We start from the raw sequence: 12,280 nt of genomic DNA, 5'->3' as shown, positions 1-12,280 counted from the left end.
TAAGCAACCCAAGCTTTCAGCTTTAAGAATTCTATCCTCTTATACCCATCTGAACTTATTATCTCGATATGAATACATGTTATGAATATATCAGCTTTCATTTGTTTTTAGGCATTTACATAAGCTAGTTGTGTACTTTTTCTTTTTCCAAATTATAAATGTCAAGAACCAGTTACAAAATCAGACTGCCATGAAGTTACACAAAGACAACCATGACTAGCTTCAAAATTTTATTGAAATTCAAGTTAGAATTTAACAATTTAATGCAGCATTATATTGAATATCTTCTAACCAGTATTCCCACCTGCTTTACATGATTTCTGGGCACAACTTTAAAGAATTGATACTTTCTGCCTAATTTTCCACGATATGCCAATTATACATTCATTAAAACCTCAGATACTTCCCTAAAATTGTCCTTATTTCAATGTCAGAATTTAAAAAAATAAGCTCAAATATTGAAAATTTAAGACATCATAGCCACTATAATATAGAAAAGGAAAAAAAAACTTACACAATCTGAACTGTTTAAAATTGTTAACATTTATTATAGTAATGCAATATGAATTTTTAACATAACCATATGAAATTTTCATTAAAATGTTCAACTATTTCCTACTAAAGCATGTCTAAAGTTATAAAAATCTTTTTCTTTTAAAGTAACCTATAGTGAATTAATCCAAAGTAACTGTGGCACTTTAGATAAGACATTTACTCCGTTGCATATTTTAAGTAGCTAAGGGATAGCCTGATCAATAGCAGGTTACTGGAAAGAATAAAAAAAAGCACAGCTTTCTTTAGGGAGTGAGTCGTTTGGGATCACGGGGGAACATTGAGGTCTGACGAACATTGTGCAATCCCAAAAACAGCATCGTCACTCGTTCCAGCCCTGGGGAAAACAAAATAATCATTAATTCCTTTTTTGAAAACCTTTCAGGGTCTTACTTATTGAAACTACCAACACAGTATTACTAGTCAACAAAATACTTCTATTATTTTGAGTTTATTTAAAATGGAACACCTGGGTGGCTTAGTTGGTTGAGAATCTGATTCTTGATTTCTGCTCAGGTCATGGTCTCAGAGTTGTAGGATCATGCCCTGAGTTGGGCTCTGTGCTGGGCGTGGAGCCTGCTTAGGAATGCATAGTCTCGCTATAAAATAAAGTAAAATAAGATAAAATGGACTGTTTTGGGTCTGATTCAGAAATAGAAAAATTGAAATGATGCTGTATGTGGGAAGGACTAAATGAGATATCCTTAAGTTGTCTGGATTCTGTGAACTACAAAAATCTTGTAAACATCCAAAACTTACGATTTAAACAAACACAAAAAAGCCATTTTATAAGTCTATATGTGGGGCGTCTGGGTGGCCCAGTCCATTAAGTGTCCAACTTTTGATGTTGGCTCAGGTCGTGATCTCAGGGTTGTGAGATCAAGCCCCACATCGGGCTCAGGTGCTGGGCACGGAGCCTGTTTAAGATTCTCTCTCTCTCCCCTCAAGCCCTCTCTTTAGGAAAAAAAAAAGTATATATACAGCATATATATACATGTTTGCCTATGTGTTTTCAAATGGGACCAGAATCTTTTTTTTTTTTTTTAAAGATTTTATTTATTTGACAGAGAGAGAGACAGCCAGCCAGAGAGGGAACACAGGCAGGGGGAGTGGGAGAGGAAGAAGCAGGCTCCCAGTGGAGAAGCCTAATGTGGGGCTCAATCCCAGGACTCTGGGATCATGCCCTGAGCCGAACGCAGACGCTTAACGACTGAGCCACCTAGGCACCCCATGGGACCAGAATCTTAATTATGCAGTCCAGGCAATCAAATTAAGAGTCATAAACTTGTTCAAGGAAATTTATTAATGGAAATACCAAAAATATACTGTAATTCAATAGATATGTAACATGGTGGTTCCTAGACTAAAAGATTCTAGGATACATTATTGTAAATGTTCTAAGTGCAGAAGAGACTGATTTTGACTTGTGACTTAAATATTGTATTACTGGCAAAAATTAAGATCAAATACCACCTAAGAAACAGCAGAACTAGCAAATGAAGCTTCGTGTTGCAATTTATCTATTTTACCCAAGTTGCATAAGACATGTATCACAGAAAAAAGGCAAGGTCAAAGAATATTTTTACATAGCAATGACTTAATTTTAAAGGAATGCATTTAACTTCTAAAACAGAAATAAAAATAAGACAATTAACATTTTTATTGCTATTCCTTACCCAAAAAATCTGCATATATTTGAACCTTTATTATAATAATCTAATATTAATCTTAAAATAAAAACACCATATCCCATCTTCCCTTCAATCATTAATTACCAAAAAATGAGTAGTATCTGATAACCATTCAAATGTCCTTCACAAGTATGATTAAAATTTACATTGTCAGTCACAAAAGTTTGCAAAATAGACAAAATACACATTACTGAATACTTTAAGAGAAAATAGTTGTCACTCTCCCATTAAAAATTAAACTATATATCCAATGTAGCACTGTTTGTGATAACAAAAGGCTGGTATCAATCCACATGTCCATCAGTAAGAAGCTGGTTAACAAGATTATGGTGTACCCTTTCAATGGATTAATTCTATGTAGTGTTAAAAAGAGACTGAAAAAGTCTTTAAGAAGTGATAAGGAACAGGTTACAAAATACAGTAAGTGAAAAATGCAAGGTATTGAACAATTTATATAGTATGCTACAATTTGATAAAAATTGTATTTTTAAAAGTGTATATTTTTGCATATGCAAAGATTATTTTTGCAAAGGTAAGAAGAAAACTAGAAACAATAGTTTCCTATAGGGAGGTGTATACACACTCTTCCATACCCTTTTAATTTGATAAATTTTAAAGTATTACCTATTCACCAACCCCCCCCAAAACAAACAATAAACAAAAATTTTAACAAAACTATAAACTCAGAATTCTTTTAAGAGTCTCTGATATGGACATCCAAAACTGAGCTAAACATTTACCCTTTTATTTATTTATTTTTAAAAGATTTATTTTTTTAAGAAATCTCTACACCCATTATGGTGCTCGAACTCACAACCCTGAGACCAAGAGCTGCATGCTGCACTAACTGAGCCAGCCAGGCACTCCTTACCCTTTTTAAGTCACAGAGTGGTATCTTACATATACTCTAGAAGCAGCCCTAAAAGTCAATGAAATGTTATATTACAACAAAAAGTTTAGCAGCAATCTGAGCTAACTTGAGGGAGAGCTTTAATTTGGGCTAATTAGAATGAACTCATGGATGCAGAGAGAAAACAGGATACTCAATTTATAAAGTGTTTTGCTTCTAAACTCTTCAGAGGAAAAAAATGGCTAGAAATGTATTACAATATTTTAGAACACACAAATTAGCTGTTCATTTTGTTCCCTGGAAATCAAATTTTCATTTAGTCACAACTCACTTAAAAATTTGTTATAATTCAAATTTGTACTACACTTAGCATGCATGGACTTATTTTTAAGCAGTAACAATATACAAAATTTAGTTTTTGGAGTCTAATGCTGAAGAAATTTAGTTAGAACTGAATGAAATCTGGGTTGGAAATATATTGTCATAATATTAAAAAAATATTACCAATGCCTCCGCCGGCATGAGGAGGGGCTCCAAAGCGGAAGGAATCAATGTATGCCTTAATTTTCTCCAAATCTAGAAAAAAACAAAAACAAAGTTAAATATCAAACATAATGTATCATCTTACTTGGTAGCTTAAAAAAAAGAAGGTACAAAAGCATTTACTGTTCAATAAAGATTAAAACAAATGATGATGTTTCTGAGAAGTCTTTAAAAGGTTTAAAATGTGTTGTTCTCACAATATACATTACTATCCCAAATATATTTAAGTTGTTTACCAATTCCATGATGTAAGGCTCGCTCTGTCAGCAACTGAGGATCATGTATTCTTTGAGCTCCTGATAGTATTTCTTCTCCTCTCATGAACATATCGTATGAGTTGGATTGTCTCTTCAGGGAAAAGCAAATACACAAGCACACTCTTCAAGTGACTGTCATTCTATTGCCATTACTCATGAGAAAAAAAAATCTCGTTTGCACGAAGAACAAGTCCATTTTTCCCTACAATTAATGATGCAATCTGCTCCAATAAACACAACTGTTTCTCTAAAACAAGGTTAAACTAGTGAGAGCTCAATTATAACTTCTTCCTTCCCTCTTCGCATTCTATGCTCCCCTTCTTCTACACCTTCCAATAACAAATCAGAGTACCATTTTCTAACTTGTAAAGTAGTGCTGATTCTTATTTCACTTTATCATCTGAAATATTTTCAGGTGTGATATGATTTTGGGTCATTTTTGGAACTTCAAATTATCAACAGGTGTTAGTCTTTTTAATTAAAAAAAATTTTTTTTTATTTTAACAGAAGTAAATGAAACATTAATTTACCATAGCTTAACCTATTCCCGTATCAGGTTTTAAGTTATTTTCCCTGTCTTTGGATAAACCAATGGTTCTCAAAGTATGATTCCTGGATCAGTAGCCTCAGTATTACCCAGAACTTGTTAGAAATACAAATTATCAAGCTCCCCCAAGATCAGCTAATCAGAAAGTCTGGTGAGGAGGCCCAGTCATCTGTGTTTTAAAAAGCCCCCCCAAGTGATTCTGATGCACACTGAAATTTGGGAACCACTGCAATGGAAAACAGTAAAAGGCCACAAAACACAAATTGATGAACTCTAAGAACAGAATGTTGTTTCTTAGTTCAAAGTCAACTATAATATGATGTGTTAAAATCTGCCAGCAATGATACTATTTATTATTTATATGGCATTTCTTCCTCATAAATATTCAAAAACTGACCCTTGAAAATGATTTTTAATGTAGGTTTTGGGACTAATTTTTAGAATATTCACATTTCATGGTATCATTTTGACCTGAATTGACAGAATACATATAACAATGGCCCATTAAAATTGCAAATTACTGATGAAAACCATTATTCCCATGGTACAATTTAACATAGTCACAATAAAGTTTTCCTTCTTCCCCAAAACAAGTTACTTAAAATAAAATTACTTACAGGATTTCTTGGGTCAGGCATGGTATAGAAAGGTCTTACAGCCAGTGGATATTTATCAAGAATATAAAAGTCTGTATCATACTATAAAAAATGATTAAAATTAATTTTAAAAAATTTTAACAAAAGTAAAAAGGCTAACATTTTGATAATCAACTGTCCTTTTAAGAATAAGTTTTGTTCTTCAAATTACTATAATTATACTGTATATACAATAAGTATTCTTCTTTCAAGTAATAACTGTATCCTATAGTATTCTGCCATCATGTTATATATAAATTTCTCCAATACTTAAATTGTGGGAGCTATCGACTATTCAATCATAGTTCAAATATTTGTTTTCTTCTTTTTGTTTTGGACATGTAATCTCTTTCCAATTTCTTCCCCATTGAAAACTATGTTGCAATAAACTTCTTTGAATTTCATTTCTTTTCTTTGCCAGTCGAATTCATTTACTCTTTCAGATGCAATTTGTTAAGCTTCTGTTAAATTATCCTAAATCTCTTTGGGTTTTACAAAAACGACATTAAATCTATAAATTACTTTAAGAAAAGGGACCTCTTTTACAATATTCATCTTCAAAAAAAACCTTGATTATTTTCCCAATAATTTAAATTTTTGTGCAGACATCTAAAAGAAATTTGGTAGTTTTCTTCATATGCAGACTATAATTGAGATAAATAACAATAACATGAAATTATGTCATTTTTGTTACAAAGAAATAATTACCATATGACCTAGATTTAATTTCAAAGAAACCAATCACATTTCAACTGTTTTGATGTTAAACATTTCTGCTAAAACTCAAGCGTAGAGCGAATGTCAACAGAGCTGACAAACTGGAATCCGTTCTGCTGAAACAGCATTTTAAAGGTGTAAGTATAAACTCGACACTGCAGTTTCAGAAATAGGTTAGCTCCCCAGTCAATTTTGAGTGCAGCCAGCAGGAGGAGCTCAAGGACTGTTTTCATTCATACACAATTCTCTTAATTTCTTGGAAGACCACACTAAGTTCAGCTTTTATCTGCTTTGGAGTTTTAGAAAATGAGATAGGAAAGTAGCTTTCACAAAAGAGGCCGAAAAGAAACTCACTCACCTTCAAGTCCCATGAGTCATCAGGGGTACTCAAGGAAGCCCATTTCTAAATAATTTCAAATCATCTGATTGTTTCTGACTAATCTGACAGTCTGACACAGAAAGACCTCAGTACAACTTAGTATAAAAATTGGATACTGAGCTAATCAAACTGACTGAGCAAGGCCTGTCTGAATATATTTTATTTTTCTAAGAATTAAAAAAAAATATTGTTCCCTGTGTTTTTTAATTTGTTCTCGTATCTTACCATTCTGTAAGATTATTCCCCCTGCAACTGTTCTTTAGTACCAGAATATGTTTCAAATTTAGAAAAAGAAATCCAGCATGCACAAGAGTCCTACCTTTTCCTTTACCAAACGACCCAACAGTTTTTCATTTGGTGTACTGAAAACCAAAAACAAAGACAAAAACAAAACCCCCCATGAAATTAGGTGTTTGAAGATCAAATAGCAACCTAAAGAGTTTTAAGTTAATAAGGCCCCTCTTATTTGAGGTTCTCAAAGGATAAAAAATTTGGTAAAAATACATAGTTGTCTATCCTGCTCCTTTTTTAAAAGGCAAGTTCAGTGACAACATTTAGTAGTTGCTGCTCAAAAATATTTAAATAAAACAATAAACAGATGTAGTAATTCATAGATTCAGAAATAACATGGATGAAATAATTTCCTACAATTATATATAATTAAAGTTCACTATAGCAACAAAGGCTATTCTTGCCATTAAAGTGGTTCTACTTCAAGATGATCTCTCCTTTTGTTACTCTTTATCAAAGGTTTATAAAACAAAAATTGGTATTTTCAAGTCTTTACAATGCAATAGTGTTTCTATGCTAAGAGGCTGTTACTTTAGCTTCTATCTTTGGTAAGAACAACTGCCAAAATACTTAAGAAAATATTGCTCAGCTTAAAATTATTATAGAATTTATAGTTTGCCTTAAAAACGTAATCTAGCACTGAAGGAGATGCTTAAAACCATAAATGTATACTTTTGTTAAGCAAAAATAAAGGGTTTTGAGCAAAATATGCTTAAAAAGAGCCGTAAAAAAGACAATAACCACTCCTTTCAATCCTATAGCCATACAAATTATTGTGAGGGCTTAAATATTTTAATTTAAGAACCTCTGAGAAAAATATAAGTACCGTAGATAGTAATTTATTAAACCACATAATTTATTCAAAATTATAAGTTATATGATCTGAATTTAGATAACATAATACTATATAACAAATAAAGAACAGATATTTTTATAATTTTTGGAGATATTAATTTTATGCCCTAATCCTGTGTGCGGATGGATTAAGACTGCCGTATACCCTAACACCACTGATTTTAGAAAGAGAGGTAAGATATTAGATGATAAAAATCACAGCCTAAAGTCCCTATATATTCTTTAAAGTGTTACAAATATGGGGGTGTGGTAGGGTCAAAAATGGTGTTTATAAACAAAACTATCAAAGCTCAGGCAAACCACATTAAACACAATATTTTATTTCACATCACACATTAAACAAAATAGCATCATACTATATACCGAAGTTAATAAAACTGAAGTTTATCAGTTGGGTGGAAAAAATCATCATTCATTAATATACTCATTCATTCTTATCTTAAATGTAATTACTAAAGTTTAAAAAAATCACAAAGTCAAACCTCAGATCTTCTTCATCTCCCATTTCGATTCCAGCTTCCCTAAGCATAGCCAATGCTTCACAATACTCGAGTCTTAAAGTTGGCTCCAAAAATTTGAATGGCTCACATGGGAATTGTTTATTCACTGTCTGAATTTCAGTTTGAAACCTATTTGTACAATGACAGAGTTAATAAAAAAAAAGTGTCATGTTCTCCCCACAAGAGGTCACTGTGGCAACATATAAACATAATTTTTTTTTTAAGATTTTATTTATTTATTTGACAGAGAGAGAGACAGCCAGCGAGAGAGGGAATACAAGCAGGGGGAGTGGGAGAGGAAGAAGCAGGCTCCCAGCGGAGCAGGGAGCCCGATGTTGGGGTCAATCCCAGGACCCTGGGATCACGCCCTGAGCCAAAGGCAGACACTTAAACAACTGAGCCACCCAGGCTCCCCCAAAGTAACAACATTTTTAACATTTCACAGGAGTCACTGTATGTGCAATGATGAGGAAAGGGCAATCTGTGTAGGTTCAGGGGTGGCAACAGCTTCATGGTCAGTCAAGTGCCTTTTCCAGCTGAACTACTCAGACCCGCGGACCCTCCTAGCTATCTGGGGAACCCATTCCCTAACGGCCGGCTGACATGGACCCAAGAGTCTACTCTACATACTATTAGTTCTATGTGTTCCACTGATAACAATCTTAAAATTAAAAAAAAAAAATCTTAAAATTCAGAGGTAACGCAAAAGGAAATGCTTTTATCTTATTTATTTTTTTGGGGGGGAGGCAGAGGGAAAGGGAGAAAGAGAATCTTAAGCAAGCTCCATGCCCAGTGCCAAGCCAGATGCAGGGCTCAATCTCACAACCCTGAGATCATGACCTGACCCAAAATCAAGAGCTGGACACTTAACCAACTGAGCCACCCAGGCATCCCTAAAAAGAAATGCTTTTAGAGAAAGTTATTTTGTGTAATATCAGCCTCAATAGAAAAATCGCCTTAGAGACTTTCAGGCTCTTTTGTAGTAGTAGAAACAGCTAAGAAAAAATATCTGGTAGGTATTGAGTAACTAGCTATGTCACATAAAATCATCCTTTGAATCTGTGTATGCACCAGGAAAAAGTGTTATCAAGAAATTATTTACATCAATGATGAAATTTAAATGCTCAAAATATTTAACACCTTTGTTAGTCTCCTCTTATTTTGTCACCACAGTGGCATTAAAGGATTAAAAACTTGATAACTCATATCAGCTAACACTGTAATATAAAATACCCATTTTAAGAGGTATTAAAAAGAACTGATTTTTAATCCTTTAACAACACTTGTTATCCTCAAGGTAAACCAAATTAATGAATACTTGTCTTATCTTCCCCCATTCCCATTATACTGTAAGTCTGTGAGTACCAATTTCCCATTTTAATAACCACTATAGTACAGTGTCTAGCCTTTAAACAGCAGGCATAAGGCAAATGTTAACGGTATTGAATTGTGGAAGATCACATTTTAGTAAAATTTAAAAAGTATTATTTTTGCCACTTATGGATGAAATGATAGCTGGGATTTGCTTCAAAATAATAGGGGGTGGGAGAAATGGGTAAACAAAATTGGCCATGGGTTAACAATGGCTGAAATTGGGTGATGAGTACATGAGGGTTCATTAGGCTAGTCTCTATTTTGTATGTGCCTTGCAATTTTACAAAATTAGTAGAACTGAAAAAGTGTGTTTATATTCCATGAAAACAGTAGAAACGAAAACATTATCATTTCCTGATTAGTCTTCTTAAAGACTTTCACAGGAGCAATAAAAGTTAGCCATTGATTTATTCAAATCTTGCTATAAGAAGGGTTAGGAAGATCCTAATAACTGATTTCTAAATTGCCTTTCTTTACTTTGGCTATTAACCCAATCACATCTATCAATATTTTAAAATACATTTGTCTATTATTCTTCTATGAGAGATAAGTACTAAGGATAAACATGAGAGGTACATGACATAAGCCAAGTAACCCAACTTACAACAGACAGAGAAACTTAAAATTCCTAAATGACTTACAGAATATAAAAAGAAAGCTTTTATTTCTAGGTTGTCACCTTAAATCCACTTGAAAAAGTCCAGTGATGATGGTGTCTGAATCTCTAATTTGTAAACAGCGGTTTGATTAATGCACGATTAATGCTTGATCTGTTATTACAAAAACTGAAGTGGAAATTTCATATCCCAATATTATAGAGAGTAGATATCAATACCCAAAATAAATGAGCTTCAGAAACGTTCTTGAATTATAAATGTGAAAAGAAAATGACAAAAGCTCTGTTCCTTCACTGTAGTTTCAAAGGATGTTTTATTTTATAAGGAAACATTAGTTGTTCCATAGACTATCTGAATGAAAGTTGCTTAAAATAAATGGTATTGAAATGTTTCAGAGAACAGGGGTTTAAAAAAAAAGGCTGTCTACAATTAGCTAGTCATCAATGTACCAATGCAATGCAGAGAATGCTTGGAAAATATCGGTGCTTATGCTACAAGATTTTTGTAAGATCAATGATTAATTTCTGTGTCCTTGAAATTACTCATTAGACTTGCAATGGAGTAAATAAGAGTCATAGTATTTTTGAACTCTTTTTAAGTATCAATGAAGCATATCCAAATACATCAACAATTAACAGATAAGTCAGTGGTCTTTAAATAAAAATTTCAAATACAGGCCTTTGTCAGTTATCAAAGTGCTAGATAAGTCTACTATAGCCTACTTAGTATCTAAGTACTGTCTCAAGTATGGAGAAAGGAAAAAAAGACCCTCTTGATCCTACTTGTTTTCCATTTTCTTTTCCTATTTTCTCTGTGTTAAACATCATCACAAGTAAACACCTTTCAATGACCTTTAAAGGAGAAACTATTTGCCAGTTTAGAGGGTATACGTAATGTGAACATTTTACATAATTCAATTTTCTGCACATCCCGAACATGTCTAATAATTTTCTATAAAATTTTTATCAACACATTATTATTACCACTACTAGTTTAATAATAAACTGCTAAAAAGTAACATAGGCTCTATTTCTTTCAGACATTCAGGACATAATACAAAGGAAAAAAACATAGTTAGGCTGGTTCACAATCTGGTAAACTTCCCCACCAAAATAAGGTTAACTAGCTGAAGTCCCATGACTTGGATCCAGAAGTACTATTTTGACTGTTCATTTTTTCACTAATTAACTATTGATCATCTAAATGGCAAGTCCTCTCCCCGTCGTATATATATGTATGTTCAATATAAACTTAGTTCACATTACATGTTTCAATTCAAGAATTACTTTATTTTTTGGGACGCCTTGGTGGCTCAGTCGTTAAGCGTCTGCCTTCGGCTCAGGTCATGATCCCGGGGTCCTGGGATCAAGCCCTGCATCAGGCCCCCTGCTCAGCGGGAAGCCTGCTTCTCCCTCTCCCATTCCCCCTGCTTGTGTTCCCTCTCTCGCTATGTCTCTCTGTCAAATAAATAAAATCTTAAAAAAAAAAAAATTAAGAATTACTTTATTTTGAAGAACCCAAACTGGTTAGACATTAAGTCCATCTAGGGATATACAATATTTGTTTTTACCTTTTTTGGAGTCCTTTGAATATTTGTACTAAGGTGTCAGCAATTTCTTCCACAACTTCATGGTAATGGTAATTAAAGGCCATTTCAATGTCCAAACCAACAAATTCAGTTAGATGTCTATGGGTATTCGAGTCTTCAGCTCTGAATACTGTTAACATTATTAAAAGAAATAAATAGTAAATGGTGTTTTAAAGTTTTGGAAAAATTGGGATTTAAATACAAAATTTTATTTACTAGTACTCAAATGGTACTATTTTCATATCATTATAGGGTTCTGGAAAGACTTGATAAACCACGTATTTCAGCATTCTCTTGGACAGCACGTTCATTACCAACTCTGACAGTCATGCAGTAAAAGCTGTAACAAACATAAATTAATAAATGAGGCTTTGGAGAATCCTAAGGGAACGTAAGATCCTGAAGTGCCTTCTCAATAATTAAAAATAGGTTCAATATAGTGAGTTCTTCTCAATGTTATTACAGCTTGACTCAAGCTAAAAGAAATCTGTACCAGCGAAGTAACATTATATATATTCCAGCCATTACCTCTGTCCAGCTCTACTGTCCTCACTGCACTTTCCTCCTTTGCCAGTCTTCCTGACTCTAGCTCCGCTCTATCTTTCACATCGCTTGAAGATTAAAATTTCTACAACACATCCTTGCTCAGTAATTAACTAATTAACTACTAATCATCAATGGTTCCCAAACAACACTGTTTAACAGAACATAAAATGTCAAAAAAATCTACAACCTTTACGCTTTCGTATGTAATCCTACCCTATAGTATCCATTTCTTCTCAACACTAAGTAGTCTTATTTTTATTTTCTCCCATGCTCTTTACTCATTCTGCTTCTGCTGACTAGAATGTCATTTCTGTAGTCTGTATCTCCCACTCTATTCT

At 33.3% G+C, this 12,280-nt stretch overlaps 1 protein-coding gene across 1 annotated transcript in view; it reads right to left on the bottom strand.

Moving 5' to 3' along the window:
- Nucleotides 1-217: 217 nt before the first annotated feature.
- DARS1 (aspartyl-tRNA synthetase 1) overlaps nucleotides 218-12,280 on the bottom strand; it is a 57,944-nt gene continuing 45,881 nt past the window's right edge. Inside the window, exons 10-16 of the mRNA XM_008695860.2 lie at nucleotides 11,379-11,526; nucleotides 7,800-7,946; nucleotides 6,491-6,533; nucleotides 5,058-5,138; nucleotides 3,873-3,984; nucleotides 3,598-3,669; nucleotides 218-889 (exon numbers count right to left, since the gene is read on the bottom strand). Coding sequence (XP_008694082.1) covers nucleotides 798-889; nucleotides 3,598-3,669; nucleotides 3,873-3,984; nucleotides 5,058-5,138; nucleotides 6,491-6,533; nucleotides 7,800-7,946; nucleotides 11,379-11,526 — 695 coding nt within the window. The 3' untranslated portion in view covers nucleotides 218-797. The remainder of the gene's footprint in view (nucleotides 890-3,597; nucleotides 3,670-3,872; nucleotides 3,985-5,057; nucleotides 5,139-6,490; nucleotides 6,534-7,799; nucleotides 7,947-11,378; nucleotides 11,527-12,280) is intronic.

The sequence above is a fragment of the Ursus maritimus genome, unplaced genomic scaffold (genome assembly GCF_017311325.1).
Source record: "Ursus maritimus isolate PB19 unplaced genomic scaffold, ASM1731132v1 scaffold_1, whole genome shotgun sequence".
Lineage (NCBI taxonomy): Eukaryota > Metazoa > Chordata > Mammalia > Carnivora > Ursidae > Ursus > Ursus maritimus.
The sequence above is the reverse complement of the archived record's forward strand: the minus strand, read 5'-3'. Positions and strand labels throughout refer to the sequence as shown.